This window comes from Helicoverpa zea, chromosome 29 (genome assembly GCF_022581195.2).
Source record: "Helicoverpa zea isolate HzStark_Cry1AcR chromosome 29, ilHelZeax1.1, whole genome shotgun sequence".
In the NCBI taxonomy this organism is placed as follows: Eukaryota; Metazoa; Arthropoda; class Insecta; order Lepidoptera; family Noctuidae; genus Helicoverpa; species Helicoverpa zea.
This window is the reverse complement of record NC_061480.1, coordinates 4245720-4266804: the sequence shown is the minus strand read 5'-3', so window position 1 is coordinate 4266804 and position 21085 is coordinate 4245720. Positions and strand designations below refer to the sequence as shown.

The 21085-nt window shown below is 39.1% G+C and overlaps 1 protein-coding gene across 1 annotated transcript in view; it reads right to left on the bottom strand.

Moving 5' to 3' along the window:
• Window positions 1-11107: 11107 nt before the first annotated feature.
• Window positions 11108-21085, bottom strand: part of LOC124643919 (tryptase-2-like) — a 52166-nt gene continuing 42188 nt past the window's right edge. Inside the window, exons 2-6 of the mRNA XM_047183043.1 lie at window positions 16256-16411; window positions 15506-15664; window positions 13792-13921; window positions 11951-12082; window positions 11108-11278 (exon numbers count right to left, since the gene is read on the bottom strand). Coding sequence (XP_047038999.1) covers window positions 11108-11278; window positions 11951-12082; window positions 13792-13921; window positions 15506-15664; window positions 16256-16411 — 748 coding nt within the window. The remainder of the gene's footprint in view (window positions 11279-11950; window positions 12083-13791; window positions 13922-15505; window positions 15665-16255; window positions 16412-21085) is intronic.

Sequence of the window (21085 nt, the reverse complement as noted above, 5' to 3'; positions counted from 1 at the left end):
TGGTATGCAAATAAATATGAATATGAATATGAATATGAACTGAATTGATCGCCTCGAGAAAATCAGAGCTCTATGAAGCGATCATTCGCTTTGATTCCTACTGCTATTGTGGTTTCTGAAAATGTATTCAATTAACCAACGATGAATATAATTCTTAGCCAGCCGACTCTTTTGACTTCTCGAAAATCATAACGATGGTTTTTGTGCAATGCACAAACGGAAATTCGATATACTACACATTCGATATTCACACTTCTACAGAATTGATATTAAAAGGTTTGACAACGGGCTATAGTAGCGTAGTTAAACTAACTGAAACAATTTTAGTGATCCTTCAATAAAGTTAGAGAAGCGGGTGTGCATGATGAACATTAAGAGTTGGTAAATACGTGATGATGATGACCTAATTCATTACTATTCTAATTTGTTCATGTACCACAAAACTCAAGTTAAGGTGGAGAAAAGGATTACCAAGCTCCCAAAGGCCTGGGCATTTGAAACACGTTGCATGGCATCCTGGAAAGTTACGTAATTCTCAGCCATCAGTTTGAGCAGTGTGAGGGAGTGTCAGGCTTTGGCCCTAGTGGGCCTCACAGGGGTTTGCTGAATCTCCTCGAGGGGCGCGTGAAATAACGGGTCTCCCAGAAGCCGGAAGGTCGATGACCCACTCAAAACTAATCGCTCACGCCTACGGTGGCCGGGAGTCGTCTCTCGACATCCGGCTTTCGTGGTGTCTTACCGCAGTGGCTGGAATGAGAGTTGGGAATTTTCAGTCGCTCCGCCGCCTCATTCTTTGTCATCCCATTTCTTCTCGCTCCAGATCATAGTTTAAACCGGGGCCGGGTGCGATAGGTCGCACAGTCCGCACAGTGGTGAGATCCGGGCGCCACCTCCATGAGATCAGAGTTGGGAATGTATGTTTGCAAAAACTAATAGAACATTTAGCAAAAACACGTTTGATAGTAATTCTATCTTAGTAACTGAATAATATAAATGATATAAACGTAGCTATATAAAAGATGTTTTTTTAGACTCAGTCCGTGGGTCTGACTGTGACTGTTCGTAATTGTAAACGGTGTATTTGTGATATAATTCTTAGCTCGATGATTTGTGATCAGGAGTTGAAAGCAAGTATGTCTCTGGCCTGCGACGCGTAATTTGTACGTTTTCAGAACGAACGAACTCTTGTCTTCTGTTGACATCTTGTTGACGTATTGTGACAGGTAGTTATTCCCATTGATGTTAATTTTAGAAGTGACACAATGTTTTCGGTCGTATTTTGCCTACATTCTTTATTACTCAAAAAGTATATTAATAAGGACCTTCTATTTATATGTAAGTGAATTCAAAATAATGTAATATATTAAAACCAGGAACTTATTTTTAAGGATGTTTGAATATTAATTACAATGTTTTTTTTTTATAATAATAAAATCTTAGACTCGCAATGCACTTTCAGTGTGATGCATGTTTGTTATTGGATGAAATGAATGGATATTCATGTTTATGAGAGGTATAGCTTATATTATGTCAGAACAACATATGTAGACTTTTTAAGAATGTGGGGAAGTTCATAATTTCTTCGGGACGTGGGTACCGCTTCCCATGGGAACTACTGCCCGCACCGGGATAAAATATACCCTATGTTACTCGCAGATAATGTAGCTTTCTAATGGTGAAAGAATTATAAAAATGTCCCTGATGATGCGCTGATATTTCTTGTAGTGTTTTTATAGTAGCAAAATACACAAGTAGTCATATATTTTTTTCTTGAAAGTAAGAACATACCATGACAAAGTGAAGTCTGTTTTCATTGATATTTTACCTACTACCAGTTTTATGGCACATCTGTTTCTGCATGATTTTCTTCATCTATAATTTGAGGATATCATTTCTTTAAATTCAGTTTTTTGCTCAAGTTACTTATAAAAGCGTTATTTTCTATGTAAAGATAGATAATAGGCCGATAAACTTACAAAGTTCAACATTCAAATATGTGTCATTATTGCACCCGCTGTTGCAGAAACGTTAACAGAAATTATCGTTCATTGCTCATCCCCCGTAGGTGATAGCGTGATAATATATATCCTATATGTTGAACAGGCTCCCAGGTAATATTCATGCAAAATTTGATTTAAATCTATGCAGTACTTTTCGAGTTCAGTGAGACCAAACATACAGACAAACAGACAAACAGACAAACAGACAAAAATTCTAAAAACTATATATTTGGGTTCAGAATCGATAATAGATCACCCCCCAAGTATTCTTTTTAAAAAATATTCAATGTACAGTTTTGACTTTCCTATCATTTTATTATATGTATAGATAAAATTAATGTTTATGAAGATAAAAAACTTTGATTACCTGTACTCCAATGAATAGCAGTCTGAACAGCAGACTGTGGGTTTGAGAAGGTTGTACGAACAAAACTGAAATTAAACAAAAAATATATATTTTACAAAGTAAATCGATCTCAGTGGCGTGCACTTGGAGAGGCCTATGTCCAGCAGTGGACTGCGATAGGCTGATGATGATGATGATGATATATTTTACTCTATCAGAGTTAAAACTCAGGATCTTCTACGAAAGACGTACACATAACATGACGTAAGATAAAATAATGGGAATATTGTTGGTGTACTCCTTCACTTATGGAGACCACAGCGTGCACAATAATGCTAACTAACGTCTAAATTAATACATGATAAAGAGGCACAAATATTATTTGTTTCTTTGTAAAGGAAATTATAGAACCGATTAGAAAAAAACCTTTCCCTGCAGAGAAGCGGTGCTCCTCCCGAGTAACATAGGCAAGTAATAAATATAAGGACGTAAGGTTAGGGATACCTTCGGAAATACGAAGTTCTTAAGCTTATCCTCCTCAGCCTTACAACTGGACATTCTGACGCAGACCCCCTCAGTTCCATCTCGCATACCACAGTAGGATCCTTAAAGTGAAGGTTAATTTTATTAAACTGGACTTATTAAGATTCCTGTCTGAAAAATTTCGGTTGAAAATAACATCATCATGTACCTAGCCTATTCCCAACTATGTCGGGGTTGGCTTCCAGTCTAATCAGATGCAGCTGAAAAGCAGTACCTATTGAGTTGGCCACCTAGAGTAATTGATTCCTCAACACAAATTATTACCCGGACAAGCCGATAAACTTTGGAGCGACTGATTGTCGGACTTACTAGCTGTCGACTTACTAGCTGACTTAGGTACTAGCTGTCGACTGTCCATAACGACTGCCAAAAAGGTGTTCAAATGACAGCCGGGATCACCAATTTAACATACGTTCCAAAACACTGATGAACTCGTCATGACATGATGGTCTTCCACCCACTCATCGACCGTGCCAAGAGTTACCTGCTTAACCTTATAGTCACGCCTTTCTGATGATTTCCAATCAAAACCTAGATAATAGATAACGATTTACAACAACATTAAGAAAAATTATAGTCCCGTACGTATAATAATTATGTGAGTGTTCGTCCTACCACTTAAGAACCCTCGTTTTCAAGAAAATTGACACCTTTCTTTCAATATTAACGATAGAGATAAAGATATATAATATTTTCCAAATATGGGTACAAAAGTAAATGGTGTTATACAATAAATCTCCTTCTTCTTCTTTCGTGTCGATGACATGTCTTATAGTGAGACTACGGTTTGTCAGCCCAATATGCCGCCACAGCGAGAGCACGGCCGGATGCGCTCATTAGGTCCTGCCGCGAGCAAGTTTCAGGGCACAGTGGACATGCGATGAGGTGGGACAATAAATAAGTCCTGCCATATTTTGCCATTCGGCGTGCAAACATTTACAAATTGTTGACGTTGACGTTTAACCGTGTATAAATCCGCTCAGCTGTTAGAAAACTATCAGACCCTCTTTATCAAACAATAACATTCAATGAAAAACAACGCATTCAACATAATTGGAAATGTTAGAGCCATTGATGCGTTTAATACCGCATTCACGATTTCATATCAGATTCACGTGAAATAAAATCATTTTTTCTCAAAATTTGAACTCTGGCAAGGCGTGCCTTAACATAGCTCTATTGTCCCGGGTAACTGAGTTGAGGAGATCAGATAGGCAGTTTAGTTTAGAACAGTTTACGTCAAATAGCTTTGCTATAAATGCTACAAATAACTATACTAATTCCTTTCTCTATTCACACTCTTTTTCAGCTCGATCTTATCCCAAAATCAAATGTAATTCTATTAATTTAGCTATTTAACCACCTTCCAAGGATCGTAGCGTCATGAAAATTGTCAATTGTATGTAGTTGTGATGACAATGCAATAATATGGTACTGTCGAACTGATCTGATGATGGAGCCGGGAGATATGAACTTCGCTATGAAGCATCATAAAATAATTTGGCCTTGTTAGAAAAGTCTTGCAATTTTTTTTTTGCATTTAAAAAAGCACGTTTATCTAGTATTTTTAAATTATAAGTTATGATGATTAAAAAAGGCATCATACCTTCAGGAGCTTCCGATAAAACAACAAACAAACGAATTAATAACACTATAAATAAAAATCCCGATTTCACAGCCATTTTGAATTTAAATTTTTTGACACAAGCGTCTATGTATTGTTACGAGCAGAGCAGTGTACCTATTACTTAAATGTTTGTTTACGGATTGAAATTGTCGGTTTATGCTTTTAGGCTTTTTGCAAACACTGCGACGTTAAGTTGCTGTTGTTAGCAACTATTTGTCTGCAGACAGACATGTGTTGCTGGGGAGTTTGTTCCACCATTTCTTCTTCCCAGCAAAAACACATAGGAAGTGGTGAAGGGCAGGTATTTTAGGGGCTCATCCTCCGAGCCTTTTTCCCAACTATGTTGGGGTCGGCTTCCAGTCTAACCGGATGTAGCTGAGTAGGTATCAGTGCTTTACAAGGAGCGACTGCCCTATCTGACCCCGTCAACTCAGTTACCCGAGCAACCCAATACCCCTTGGTTTGACTAGTGTCAGACTAACTGGATTCCTCCCTACCCGTAACGACTGCCAAGGATGTTCAATTACAGCCGTACAGGTGTTTTAGGGGCTGTTTTTTGTAAATTTTCAGCTTATTTTTATCTTTGTTACTGTTGCTTGCAGGTTTATTCGGGTTTCATTTTGAAAAAATCTGTCAGTGCTGGATAGCCCATACTTATCGAGGAAGGTTTAGCTGCTCCACACTGCAAACTTTTAGTCGGCCGATAGTTGGTTCGGGCTCATAAATCAGTATAGTAATGAATGGTAATACGCACACTGAAAAGATAAGGTATTTTGTATCAGACCGACTGAAAACTTCGATTGGACTCAAGATTTTCTTAAAAAAGAATTGAGAACTGTCGGCCGACTGTATAATCTAAAGTATGTGGGTTCTCTTATAAGGAATGTCTATTTAAATGCAATGAAACAAAATATATGTTCACTTATAATATTTTTATTATTTGGCAAATCTAATTTTGGTACAAACATTTTAAGCAATTTTACATACATTTTATATAATATTTCGTAACTAGTTTCTGCTCGCGACTTCGTACGCGGATCCTGTCCCTGGCATAAGCCAGCGACTACGGGGTCAGTAAAATCAAAGATCTGAATAGTCTGATATTGAATTTTAAGGGCCCGTTGACTTGAAAACAACGGAATACGCATAACCATTAGAAACGTTCCATATATTTCATTTTTGTACTTTAACGGCAAAAGCACAGCAGACTAAACAAAACGCTGAGAACTGAACTGCAATAGATGTGACCATAGGGATAAAAGTAGTGATTCTAATTAGTCCGCATTTAAGTTGTGTGTGGCAAAAATATTACACGTATTATTACGTAAAAAAACATTAAATAGATGACAAAGTCGTGGTGACTTAGTTGAAGTCGTGGTGGTTTAGTGGGTAGAGAACCAATCTCTCAAGTATGAGCATGCGTCTTTGATTCCAGGTCTGGCAAGTGCCTGCCAATGCAACTTTTCTAAGTTCGTATGTACTTTCTATGTATATTTTGGATACCAATGACCGTTATTTGGAGGGGATGTAAAAACTGTAGGTTCCGGCTGTCATTGAACATTCTTGGCAGTTGTTATGGGTAGTCAGAAGCCAGTAAGTCTTACCAAGGGGTGTTGGGTTGAGCGGGTAACCGGGTTGTGGAGGTCAGATAGGCAGTCGCTCCTTGTAAAACACTGGTACTCAGTTGCATCGTGACTGGAAGTCGACCCTAACATAATTGGGACAAAGGCTCTTGAGATAATAATGACAATAATAATGAGATATAGGCACCGCAGGACATCTGAGGCTGATGACGGGGAGTAGCGACCCCGCGGAGCTATATATACTGTTCTCCAGGGAGAGTATACAGTCCCCCATCTCCGGCCGGTCGGAGTGAACCATGACGGGGGTAGTTCTCACGCCTCTGGCTTGGCTTGGCCGTCCAGAGTGGAGTCGCTAGAGCAGCATTAGTAGCCCTGCTCGGAGGGTAGGTGCCTCATGGTAAGCGCAGGGAGCGCGTAATCTGCGTTTAAAGTCCGCCGATGTATCCTCACCCTTCAGCCGCTCATGTCCCTGTTGCCCTCTTGTTGCTATTCAGTGACTGGTTCCCGGGGGCCCAGTAAGTGAGGTGGCGAGTCTCCACCTCCCATTTTTACATGTACCTAATACATTGTCATCCACTAACATCCCATCACAATAGCCCAAGTAGTTTTCCTCCATAGTTAGCAATAGTTTAGCACAGAACCGGGGATTGTCTTTTTTTTAACGACGTCCACCGGGGATTGTCCTCGGGTTCATTTTTATAGAGTATAAAGGGATAATCGTCGGTTTTGTGTCACCATTTCATTAAAGTTGTCTCAAAAGGGCGTGAAAATTCGGAACTATGTAGTCCCGAGGTCTGGAAGAGACATCTATACATATAATAAATCTGTAGAAAGTAATTTTTGTACATTGAAGAAATTGACAAAAAAAAATAGCCAGCATTTTAAAGGATAACTAACAGAACCCATTTCCATCATTTTTGTCTGTTTGTCTGTTTATCTGTTTGTTTGTTCGGGATTCACGTAAAATCTACGAATTAAATGCAGACAATGCTTGTATACAAAAATTCTACGTAACTTGGGGTATTACTTAGTTTTTGTTTCATCGAAATCGATTCACTCTATCAAAAGATATGATTAATTTTGTGAATTCAAGATGTAAAATATTACGACACGCAATCTATTTGTCAAAACTGTACATTTGAATGTTGTACTTATATTAGTTGATCGGCCTATTATTAATCTTTACACAGAAAATCACACCTTTATAAGTAACTTCGGAAGAAAAAAAAATGAAAATTTTGTTTAGCCACGGTTAAAGTAGCTCCATCTGTGGTAAATAAAATACATCAAATTTGTCAAAGGAGCGAGGTGGTAAATGACAATATTACCATACATTCTTTATAGAGGATTATTATTTCAACAGATGGAGTTGTGTATTTTCCGTAATTCACCATATTTTAACACGTAGTGTAATTTTTCGATAGACATTTCAATAGTGTTTGTCAGTTTGCCGTGCCACATCAAAATCCAACTATAATTATTACCTTGATGAAAAGAAAATTAATAGTTCTCAGCCAAATTTAAAACGGTGCCATCTTAATTATTTTTTGAACATTATGTCAAAAATGATGACTTTAGTGGAACAATTAATTATCATTTAAAGTTACAGATGGAGTTCATATCAGGATTTTTTCATAAACATAGTTTAGCTTATCTTCCACTATATAATGTGGTGGCCTTAAAACAAATTACTTTGAGTGAGTAGTATTAAGTAGACCTTGATTATTTTTTCTGATGCAAAATATGTAAACTTAATCCTAGAAGAAATGAGGATCTATCTCTCGCAAGCGCTGCTAAGCGTGAGGAAGGTAATGTAGGATTCTGTAGCTTTAAAAACAAGCCCAGATACAAAGTGCAGATAAGAAATGGGAGCTCTCTCTATTTAATACCATACACACGTAAAATGTTTTATGCGTCTGAAAACGTACAAATTACGCGCCGCATACCAGAGACATGCTTACTTTCAACTTCTGATCGCAAATATACTGTTCACGATTACGAACAGTCTCAGTAAGACCCGAGCCAAGTCTAAAAACCCTAAAAAACACCTTTTATATAAAACTATGTTTGATGTCATTTAATCACAAAGACAGAATTGTTCTCTTTTGCAAATCCTATCCACCTATATCCTATCCTAATCCACAATGCATTGCAGGTGTGCATTGCACAAAAACCAATGGTATCCTATTCGAGAAGTCAAAAGAGTTGACCTGCCAACGTCAGCTTCTGCGCTAAGCAAGTGTTCTTAATAGTACCATCAGAATTACATTCATCATTGAATGAGGTGAATAAATTTTCAGAAACCACAATAACAGTAGGAGCCAAAGCGTATTATCGCTTCATAGAGCTCTGATTGGCCCCAGGTGACCAAGTCAGGTCTGATTTGTTCGTTCATCAGATCTTTGAAAGTGTTTCGGTGGATACTTACTGTCGTCCTGTTTACGTAACACACTGTTTACATGACACAAAATATGGTATATAAACGTCCTCCGCAAGAGCGAAATTTTCCCGGTGTGCGGTAGTGACGCACAGTATACAACACTTATGTTTCTTTTGATTTGCTGGCTCCACCAAGAAATGACAAATTGCGAGCGTACATTCTGAAAATCTTGGCAAAACTACAGGTTTCAAGTACGAACACATGAAGTGGACTCTCACAGATACGTACATTTTGCCTATTCGTGAACTAATGCAAACATTTCGGTGGAGTCCCGGCTTAGGCCTCCCCCACATTAGGCGTGCGCGATCCTCGGGCGTGTGAGTAGCGCGGGCGCCGCGCGTGCGTCGCGAGCGCGTTGCGTGAGCGTCGCGTTTTGCTGCCCTGCGGCATTTGCAGCCCGCTCGCGGCGCGCACGCGCCGCTCTCCTTGACGTTTAACTGCTAAGGCGTTTAGCGGGCGGCGGGGATAGCAGGCGAAGGGGTAAGAACGCAACTCGAGCGCCGCGTGCTCGCCGCGAGCGCGTCGCTTGCACTCTTCACACATGCCGCAGGGCAGCAAAACGCGACGTTCACGCAGCGCGCTCGCGACGCCCGCGCTACTCACACGCCCGAGGATCGCGCACGCCTAATGTGGGGTCAGCCTTACCATGAGTAAGTGAAACTATCCTACCCTATGCGCCTGCTGATGATGATGACTCATTTTATCATCCATCCAGCTATTCCCCAACTATGTTGGTGTTGGCTTCCAGTCACCGAATCTGTTTGAGTACCGATATTTTGCTTGGAGCGACTACCTGTCTACAATCCAGTCAACTACACAAGACGATATCCATATTATGGTAAGACTGACAGACTTTCTGGCCTCTGATTAGTCGCAGCAGCTGCAGAAAATGTACAAATGACAGCTTTGTCAGACTCAAAGCATGTAGACATAGATTATAGCTGTTTCCTGTGAAAATTACTTACGCACCATACGTAATAATTTTCCAAATTGGCTGAACAACGTCACAAACTTTACTTCTTTTGTTTAGATAAATGGTCACATCCACAACACAACCTTGATCAATGAATCTATGCGACTGCTAAGTGCTAATCCTAATTATACTGTCACGTGAAAGAATGCACCTACGGGATAAGTAGTATTTTGACGATTCTATATTGCCCACGCAGACGAAGTTGCGGGCAACAGCTAGTACAAAATAATAATGAAATATAACGCAACAAAGTCGGAGAGTGGGGGCTCGTGACGCCACGTCTAGGTATGTAAAATTTGTACTAAGCAGTGACTTAAAACGAAATTCAAGCGTTGTTGTATCTTCGTTATTATTTGTTTGTAAGAGAGAGAGAAAAGAAAAATACGTGTCCATTATTTTAGGGTTATCTAAAAGACGGACTAATTACTTTTTTTTGATTCACCATACCTATTTCATAACATTCATTTCTATACATTTCAAGTGTAGTATTGCTCTTGAAGTTCCACATCAGGTGTTCCAGATCTTCGATGTTTATAAGTCAATAGAAAGTGCTTATCAGATTGAACCACTTTTGCTAAAACGTCATATCTTCATAATGCTATAGTCTAGCTGGGCTCCTGGAGTTCCACATCAGGTGTTTTACATCTTCAATTTTTATAAGTCAACAGAGAGTGTTTATCAGATTGAACAACTTTTGCTAAAACGTCATACCTCTATATGCTATAGTCTAGCTGGGCCCCTGGAGTTCCACATCAGATGTTTTAGATCTTCAATTTGTATAAGTCAATAGAAAGTGCTTATCAAATTGAACAACTTTTGCTAAAACGTCATACCTGTAGGTATATGGTACAGAGAAGCTGTGCTCTTGGGGTTCCACATCAGGTGTTCCAGATCTTAAAATTTATTATCTCAGCTGAAAATGCTCATCACATGAAACAATTTTTGCCATGGCACCATTTTTGTATCTCTTATAGTTTTGTTGGTCTGTTGGAGTTCTGCATCAGGTCTTCAAGTTTCGAAGATAAATTATAGCCTATATGTTGACCAGGCTTAATACTGATACAACAAAGAAAAAATCATTGAAATCCGTTCAGTAGTTCGGAAGATTAGCGTGTATAAACAAACAGACATACAGACATACAGACAAACAGACAGAATTTTTTTGTGGATTTGTGCTCCATTACTGTTTCTAAACCCCACCCAATTATAATTTTTTTAATATATTCAATGTACAGACACAGTTTTTTTACAGATTTATTATATGTATAGATTGTATTAGATACCATAATTTAAATTATTTTGTATAATGTATTAATATATAATTTGCAACGTATAACTTTCTCAAGAATATGTAGCTAAAAAATTCTTTATTTAACAGTTTATGTACACACACAGAATACAGAGAAGAAGAAAAATAGAACAGATAGTACAAACGCCATTGTAAAGCAATTGTTTTTTTTTAAAGAGTGTCTATAGAGTTTCTTGCCGGTTCTTCTCCATGAACTTTTTGGAACCGTGCAACTAGTTGGACGTTTCGAAAGAGCTTTTATAGGTCTATTTGAAATAAAAAAAATATGACTTTGACTTTGAATCTTCTAAGGCCAAACCACACTTTCAATCCAAGGCACATAATGAGCCACCCGGGTGTACAAACCCGGGTACCCGACTTGGGCACAATTGCTGAGCCCGACAGAAGTCACTCCAATTATCAAGTAGGTACAATACACATCTTCATTTGATATTTGCAGAGGTCCTCCGCTGTCACCCTGGAATGGAAGAACATTTTCATCATAGGGCTAGCCATTTCCTTAATTCTTCTTCTTCTTTCATGTCGATGACATGTCTTATAGTGAGACTACACTTTGTCAGCTCAATATGCCGCCACAGTGAGAGCACGGCCGGATGCGCTCATGAGGTCCTGCCGCGAGCAAGTTTCAGGGCACAGTGGACATGCGATGAGGTGGGATATACAATTGGATTTGGTGCTAGGAGGGTAAGTGAAAGCTGCAAGAGTCCATAGATCATAAGAAGCGTTTTGTAAGGCACCTTAAATTAAAGGGTTTCGACTGTCATTTGAACATCTTTTGCAGTCGTTACGTGTAGTCAAGAGCCAGGACCATCAGACTTATCAAGGGGTATCGGGATGCCCTGGTAACTGTCAGAGCAGGTTAGATAAGCAATCGCTATGCCTATATGGCACACTGGTTCTGAATGGTGGTAAGGGTAATCCAACACGACCGTAGCAAGATCAGACGCAAGACCGACTCCAACTTGCCATCCTATGCACGGGTGTATTGTATCAATCACCAACTTCCAGGATCCTCGTAGCTTTATTAAAGTTTCTTAAAACTCACCAAAAACCGATTTCGGCCCAACCAAGACCATATAGACAGCAGTCGCGCTATGCGATTCCTAAACCGATGAAGTAGTGTGCTTACCTTGCAAGTATCTCGTGGTATACCATCGTCTCCGTAACACATCTGTGTGGTGTTATCATACCCTCTGATAGCTACCCTATGATGAGGATACTTGGTTTTGCAGACATCGTTCTTTACTCTCCAAAGAGGAACCTGTATAAAAAAAGACCATAAATTTCAGTATTTAGTGTTGGTGGCTCCTCACGGTTTCACCAGCGTCCTGGGAGAATTACTTCTGGTACCGAGATAAAATATAGCCAATGTTACTCGGGAAGATTGTTGCTTCTCAACAATGAAAAAATTTTTCAAGTTCGTTCAGTGTTTGCATGCCGAATGGTAAAATGTGGCTGAGCTTTATTATATTTTAGTACCTACCGTACCTTAGTAGGTATATACAGGAATGAATTTTATCCAGTGTGCAAACTTTGTCAACTTATAGTTAAATAGGCTATATCTTCTAAAATACTAAGAATTGATAAGTGGTATGTTGAGACAAAATGTTGCGCTTCCATTCCACAGTCCATTAATAGATGTGGGATATTATTCCTCAACATAATATAAACTACCTATCGACAATACGCCTTAGTAAGGCTACTTTTTCTGAAATAGTAGGAATTGGTAAGTAGTATGCCAATTTAATATACTTAAATAATGCACGTGAATATTTAAGTCAGAAATTGACAAAAATAATAAACTTCTTCCAATTGTAATATTTTTTTCTCATTTTTTTGTCATACTGACTATTTAACTCAATGTATTTGTCGGACAAGTCCATATTTGCATTTAGAATAATGTTATCTATCATTGTTATTCTTGTCCGACATGTATGTATGGGGAGACACAGTGACGTCATATCGACATTTTTCGGATGGTGGACACTCCAAACGCAGCATGATCTTTATCGGACAAGTTGACCACACTTTTCTAGTTAACTTTATTAAACAAATCTCAAAAAATTAAACTTGTATGTACGAAGAGTCGTAGTGACGCCATACCGACATTTTCAGGATGGTGGACCCTCCAAACGCAGCACGATCTTTATCGGACAAGTTGACCACCATTTTCTAGTTAACTTTATTAAACGAATCTCAAAAAATGAAACTTGTATGTACGAAGAGTCATAGTGACGTCATATCGACAATTCCAGGAGTCAAGCATTAAAAAACGCAGCGGCACCAAAATTTGCGCAATCGAAAAGTTTGTCGGACTCATCGTAAGGAAGGCACTCACAAAGTCTTAAATGTATATGTAACAAAAAAAAATTTGTTCGCCGGCCTGGGGACTATATATTTTTATTTTGTAATGTTTTAGTACAAAAAAGAGAAGTTATTGATATCGAAAGATGTTTATTTTGTAACCGATAGTACGGTCACAGTCGTCATAGTATGCACGGCGGCGACGCAAAACGTGTTTACTGACGGAGCTCCGCTCGGCGCGCGTAAGAATAGTTGGTATCCATAATTTGCTGATTTTAGGGCGGACAAAAGAATGAAAAATTTATTTTTACTGATGATGCAGATTATGTTCTGTTAACGATTCTGGACCACCAGTTTTTTTTTTGCGCACTGCTTAAAATTCATTCCTGTATATACATAGTACATTACCTACCCATATTTGCAAAATAAAATTCTATTCCATTCTAAGGAGCCCTAAGGGGAAAAAACAACAAAAAATATTTCAATTTGTGAAAAGTTTATGAGATAGGTACAGCTTCGTGACAGACGGGCAGACGGACAGCAGTCTCAGTAATGGAGTCCCGTTTTACCCATTAGGGACGGAACACTTAAACATTTTGATGGACTCGTGCAGTATTCCATGACGACTGTAATTTCTAGTATAAAAACTGTAAAGGTAATGCTTACTTTCTGAAGAACATTAGCGTTAGGTCCCCTATGGCCCAGAGCACCCCATCCCGTGGCGTATGCTCTGATATCATGGATGTCATTGCCAACGTGAAGACACGCTGGTCGCACCTTGTAGCTTAGCTCAATTCTGATGAATAGATATAAATATGAGTCTATGTTACACGGGAAAAGTGTACCAGGGGCCCGATTCTCCTAATTTTACCTAAGCGGCATTCGATTCATATTCGACTGCGATCCAATCACGACTCGATTACGATTGAAGCGTATGTGGCATTCCGCTATTTTTTCTTTGAAATAAACGTTTTTATCCTTTTCTGTCATTCAATAATGAATCATTTTGTCTGCAAATGATTTACGATTGCAATATGATTGTAGAACAAACTAACGTTTAGACCAAAATCACCAAAACAGCAGACCAATCGCAAACCAATCGAATATCGTTGGAATGCGATTGGTCTTATATTAGTAGCAGAATGCCCGATATGGTTAAAACTACTATTGCGATCATATTGCGATTCGATTTCTATTCAATTTTGACATTATTAACTTAGGAGAATCGGGTCCCTGTCCAACAGTGAAATATTTTTTCTAATCGGTTTAAAAGTTTCGAAGCCTTTAGGGTACAAACAGAATGTTTACTCCTTATTATATTATATTAGCGTAGAAAACATGTAAAGAAATCCTTTATACCTACATGCATTTATAAAAAAAGCGCCATCGAGCGTCGAATAGGCGGTATAACACGCCCACAAATGAATCACGCCTGAGTGTGGGTCCACACTGCGAGCCTAGCGCGGTTGCGACGACGGGCGCGAAATATCAAACATATGAAACGCGCCTTTGCGTCCATATTGAAGTGACTAAGGCGGAAGCCTAGTGCGATGGGACTGAGCGACACAGCGAGCGTAAGTTTCAAACGCTTCTATCTTCGCGTTCTGGCCACACTACGGGCCTAGTCATCGAGCGACCCAATGCGCGGGCGGCGGGGGTAACAAACCAGTTCGATCTTGTCGTTCGGCGTATGTGCATTTATATTCGTTTGTTTAAAAAATGGCGGTGAATACTGAATCGTTCATAAGTGCAATTCAATCTAAACCACCGATCTGGCAAAGCAAACATCCACACCACAATAATCGCACAATAACAAGAAAGTTATGGAGTGAAATAAAAGAACAATTTCCTATAAGTCAAGGTGTTGCACTCCTGATGTACGTCACACTGCTACAAGAGCTCGCGCCTTCACTGTGGCCACCCGACGCCACCGCTCGCCGCGCCCGCCTAAGCTCCAGTCACCGCGCTTGCAGTGTGGACCCACACTGAAAGTTTTATCGAGTTTCAACTGTTTCCTTATACATAGATAGACCCTTTACTCTTTACTTAACTCTCCTACTCCTCCCTCGTATCTAATTCCTCATTTTCAATACCGTTGCTCCGGTCATTCAAAAAATCTCCGCTCTTCTCACAATCTTCTTCTTCACTGTCCTTCTCATACCTCTGACACTATCCACTCTTCTTTTCACATTCAAGCTATTCTTCTGTGGAATGCGCTGCCCTCAGAAACCAGGAAGTCACCCAGCAAACAATCTTTTAAAAATGCTGTGCGGAAGTACTTGCTTAAGAAATGCGTCCCGTTACACTGGAAGCCGACCCCAACATAGTTGAGAAAAGGCTAGGCAGATCTTCGAGAATGGTCCTTATGAAGTATACTTACGGTTCATCCAACTCCAGAAGAGCGATATCATGGTATACAGAAGGTGGTTTGAAATGTGGATGTTTCACAATCCTTTTGAACTGTCTAATATTTTCGGGCAAGACTTTTGGCACGTCTTGACGTTGTAGTATACCAAACACAGCAAATGTTACGTTCTCCCTGAAATGAGGACAAAATATATTTATTTATTTAACCATTTATGTACACAGTAACACATGACATCCTTAGAAAGTACATACAAACTTAGAAAAGTTGCATTGGTACTTTTCTGACCTGGAATCGAACCCACGCTCTATGTCCACGCTAAATGGGCAATATGATACGGAAAGGTTTTGAAATCGGACCAGTAGTTTCTGAAACTAGCGCCTTCAAGCAAACATACAAACTTTTCAGCTGTTACCAGTTATGTAGATCGTCGCAAAAGTTTGTTAGCATGATTCTATGTTGGTTACGATTCAATGGCAAACAGTACAACAGATTCTGATGAAAGTTTGAAGGCTTATATAACAGAATTGTATTTAGGCTACTTTTTAGATAAATAAATATAATAATTAAAATAAATAATGTCGGGACACCTTCTTCACTTCACACACGGCCGGTTAGCCCCATGGTAAGCTATTAATTAACTTGTGTTATGGGTGCCAAAACCACTGATAAACCATGTCGACCGAACCGGGAATCGAACCCGGGACCACAGGTTCGGCAGTCCGGAATGGTGACCATTGCACCATTCCGAAGGTGTATCCTTACTGAGTCCTGGTGGCTATGCAGTGTCCCGCCGTGAGCACGAAGTTCTCGCTGATGAGAGAGCCGCCGCAACCAAACGTGGCCTCGCTGAAGTTCTTCCCGTAGCCCAGGAGAGCCTGAGTGTTTAAAGGTATGCCAGTAATGGGAGACTGTTTGAATCTGCATAAATTTTTAAACAATACAGACCAATAAGATTGACAAATAAAGAATATAGGCGAAATTCCACCGATATTTATTTATTTAATAAGTACAGTGACAGACTACAGAGTGCTGATTCCGAGTTTTGTGAGCGTTCGCAACTCGATACGTAATTATAAGTCTATTGAAATAAAGAGTCGTATGCTACGTCACATGATTTAGATATTACATATTCATTAATTTTGCCGGTTAATTATGCTTACACTCGCAAAAGTGAGCTGGAGTGTTATACGACCAAGTACCGATGACAGACTTTATTAAATAAACAATTCTATGATAAGTGCTACGTGATTCTTCTTCTTCTTTCTCCTGCCCTGTTCCCAAATTTTACTTGGGGTCGGCGCAATATGTCATTTTCTTCCATTTTCCCCTGTCACTCGTCATACTGACACTCACTTCCTTCCTATTCATATTATCAATGGTATGATAATCTTCGCATCGAAAAAATTAACTTGCAAAACTCGCACTAGCCACTCAGGTTAAGACAATCAAGACAAACAACATTTAGCATACAGTACATAAATCTGAAGGCCAATTATTCATTGAAGAATATGCGGCACTGTGTAGACACATACAGTATCAAAATGCGTGTGAACTTTTCTAAATCTAGAAGTTGTCCTGTTGCCTGGGAGGGTACGTAAACACGTAAACACGTAAACGTAAACGTCTTCGAATGCTGCTCAGTAGCAGTCGTTGTTACAATTCCACGTCAGAAGCCGTCAGACGGAGTTGAGAAAACTCTGACACTAGCTAGGGCTTGTTAGATGATCACTCGATAAGAAGGCTTCTGAGCGTAAAGTTAATTCACAAGAAATGTACGTATGTCCAAAGTCTTACCATATGACCAAACTCATGTTCATGGGCATTGATGCCACCAGCTCTCTGAGTCCCCAACTCCTGACCGCAGTAGGGAGAAGATACTGTTCTTCCTTTGTAGCAGGGAAGTTCTATCTTTGATTGATATTCAAGGCATTCTGTATAAAGAAAGATATATTTTTATGTTAACACTAGCTTCTGTCAGCGGTTGCACCCGCATCCTGTGGGAACTGCACGAACCTGGATAAAAAGCTTATAACCTTCCTCGATAAAGGGGCTATCTAACACAGAAATTTTTTTTCAAATAGGACCAGAAATTCCTGAGACAAACTCTTCAGTTTTATAATATTAGTATAGATTTATCCGAACCTTTTGGATAGTTTGTTTGTTTGCTCCATCACGCTTAAATCATTTATCGAGGGAAGAATGTAGGCTTCTTTATGTCTAAATGCGTGAAATAGTTCAAAATCAAAATCAAAAGTCATTTATTCAAACTTGGCTGCAAAACAGCACTTTTCGAACGCCAAAAAAAAAAATTACAAAAGACAGCCCCCAAAACGCCCACCCTTCACCACTTCCTATGTGTTTTTGCTGGGAAGAAGAAGTGGCGCAACAAACTCCCCAGCAACACATGTCTGTCTGTTCGGTTAGAAGAACCTTAAACATTGTTTGATATGTACATTTGTATACAATTTAATTTGTATATTACAAAAGAGGACAATACAGTAAAAATAATGTATAAACCACATGCTAGCTAGCACTCACCCTACATACCTTAACTAACTCAAGCATTGAATATGTTTGATGAACAGAAAATTATAGCCTCCAAATATTTACACTTAATAGAATATCAGGGAGTGCCCACCTACATGTGCTATTCTTTTGTAAACTAGTAAATTAGACCGCTCAGCCAGAACATATGTAAAATAAAAAGAGTTTACAAATAAAAACAAAAAAAACTAATATATAGTCAGTAAGACGACCTGGCACCACAAGCAGCACCCGTTCACGAGCATAACGCGAGGATCAGCCATCGCCCCCCTCGCACATTTTTGAGGGAGGGAGGCAACCCGACCGCCGACGCTACCGCAAGCAGTGCCGTCTAAGGGAGCATGACATACTCACTGCTACACAACTCAATATCAAGATTAAATTATCAGTTCCCGCTAAGTAGTATTATTTACTAAAATCCAAAACAGAAAATTAATACAAAGAATGTATCTTGTCAATAATGTAAAAACATTAAAACATAATAATTAAATAATAAATCAAAATAAAATAAATGTCATTGAGTCAAGAGATTGAATGGGAGAAATTTAAATTATCTAAATAATATAGCTAATATAGCTGTCTTGCGTTCATCATGGCGACCAACTATTTTTATCATTCAAATAATCATTGATGGTGTAATATGCCTTTTTTATAAGAACAGCCTTAATTTGTTCTTTGAATTTATTAAACGGCAGTTCTTGTAAGGTCAAAGGAAGCTTATTATAAAAACGAATACCTAAACCCAGAAATGTGTCATGCACTTTATGAAGCCGGTGATAGGGTACACACAGTTTATGCTTATTTCTAGTATTAATGCTATGGACTTCACTTTTTTTGGTATATAAATGTAGGTTCTGTCTAATATACATAATGTTGGCAAAGATGAACTGTGATGCTACAGTGAGAATACCAATTTCTTTAAACAACTCTCTGAGGGAAGTTCTGGTACCTAACTTGTATATAGCACGAATAGCACGTTTTTGTATAATAAATATATTCTCTATATCAGCGGCTTTGCCCCACAACAAAATACCGTAGGACATGACGCAGTGAAAATAGCTGAAATACACTAATCGCGCAGTGTCGACGTCAGTGAACTGTTTAACTTTTCTGACGGCATAGGCAGCAGAACTAAGCCTTCCCGCGAGGCTAGACATATGTGAACCCCACTGAAGTTTTGTATCAACTGTTATACCCAAAAACACGGTAGATGCAACGGTTTGAAGAACCTCGTTGTTTAGGATAACATTAGGACCTAGGTTTTTTACATTAGGCAAAGTGAACTTAATGCATTTTGTTTTTTTAGCATTTAGTACTAAATTGTTTGTTGTAAACCAGTGCGTAACTGTTGAGAGTGCACTGTTTACGTCGTCAAATTGCTCTCTATTTCTGTCAACTTTGAAGATAAGAGATGTGTGTGATGTGTGTGATCTGCAAATAATACAACATCGCAGATATTTTTGAGGTGGTAAGGTAAATCATTAATGTACACTAAGAATAAGAATGGACCTAATATTGAGCCTTGTGGCACACCTAGCTGAACTGGAAGGCCCGATGATTTAGCACCATTTACATCTACACATTGCAATCTATGTTGGAGATAAGATTCTATTACGTTTAGAGCTCCGTTTTGGACTCCGTAACAGCGTAATTTGCGTAAAAGTGTATCGTGATGGACGCAATCAAAAGCTTTGGAAAGGTCACAGAAGACCCCAATAGCATTTTGAGAATTTTCCCATCCATTATAAATGTGTTTTAAAAGGGCAACACCAGCATCTGAGGTTGAACGACCTTTTGTAAAGCCATATTGTTCTGTATGAAGGAGGCTGTTTACATTGAAATATCGTAGCAGCTGCTTGAGTATCAACTTTTCAAAAATTTTACTAAACGCAGGTAAGATGGAAATAGGTCTGAAATTAGTAATGTCCGTCTTGTTTCCTGATTTAAATAGAGGTATGACTTTACTGTGTTTCATGAGGTCAGGAAAAACACCAGTGTCAATGCACTTGTTGAATGTAATCGCAAGGTAGGGAGCAATAACGTCAATTATATTACCTAACAGCTTGATGGAAATATCCCAAAAATCACCCGTATTTTTTAATTTAAGAGTTTTAAAAACATTTAGTACATAAATTGGAGTAACGTGTTCAAAACTAAACAAAGAATTACATTGAGGCACACTAGCACGCATAAGCTGTTCAGCGTCTGTCGAGGATGAGTTTAAGGAGCGAGTCGTGGTTACAGGTATAGCCCTTGTGAACTGTATATATATAGGGTATATGTGGAACTGCTGGCAGAAGCTTTATTAGGAGGGCTGTAGTCATACAGGTGAAGGAAGTAGTTCCCACGGGATGTGAAGGAAACTGCAGCTGGCTGAAGCTACTATATATGTAGATATTATTATACCACAGCCAACTAGTTGACATAGCCACTAAATCAAACAGCTAGCCCTTTGCCTGCCCTTACACAGCACTCGAGAGGGTGTTTTATGTTGAATATGAAATAGGATTACTTACTCTCCCAAGCTTTTTGTCCAACTATTTTTCCAGTGGGCTCTCTCCTCCTAAAATTTATCTTGCCACAAGTTTCATTCCGAGTTCTTTCTACTGGAACCAGAGGTCTGAAATAAAGGACCACTAATAAAGTAATTCGACCTCGATGTTGAAAAATTATTAGTTAAAAAATTAAAAAACACGCTAGTCATGTATTGTCATCAGAACTCAGAGCGTGTGCAAAATTTCATCTTACAGCCCTTTCACACGGCAGTCCAGTTTTGCGGGACCGGCATTTTACTGTATCCTGCAAAACTGCATGTCGATTCTATAAAATATCACAACTCACTTCGACATCACTCTCACTTCGACTTCGATCTAAAGGTAGAATTCCGTGGACGCGACAATAGTCAACCTTTGAAAATGTATGGCACCGTTGTCGAGGCCCGTGACAGTCGCGCGCGGCCGACGAATTTCGTAAGCTGCTCGCGGCATTGTCAAAAATTTAATTCTGGTTTTACTAAAATTCTATAGATGTTATTAAGCGCTAGACCAT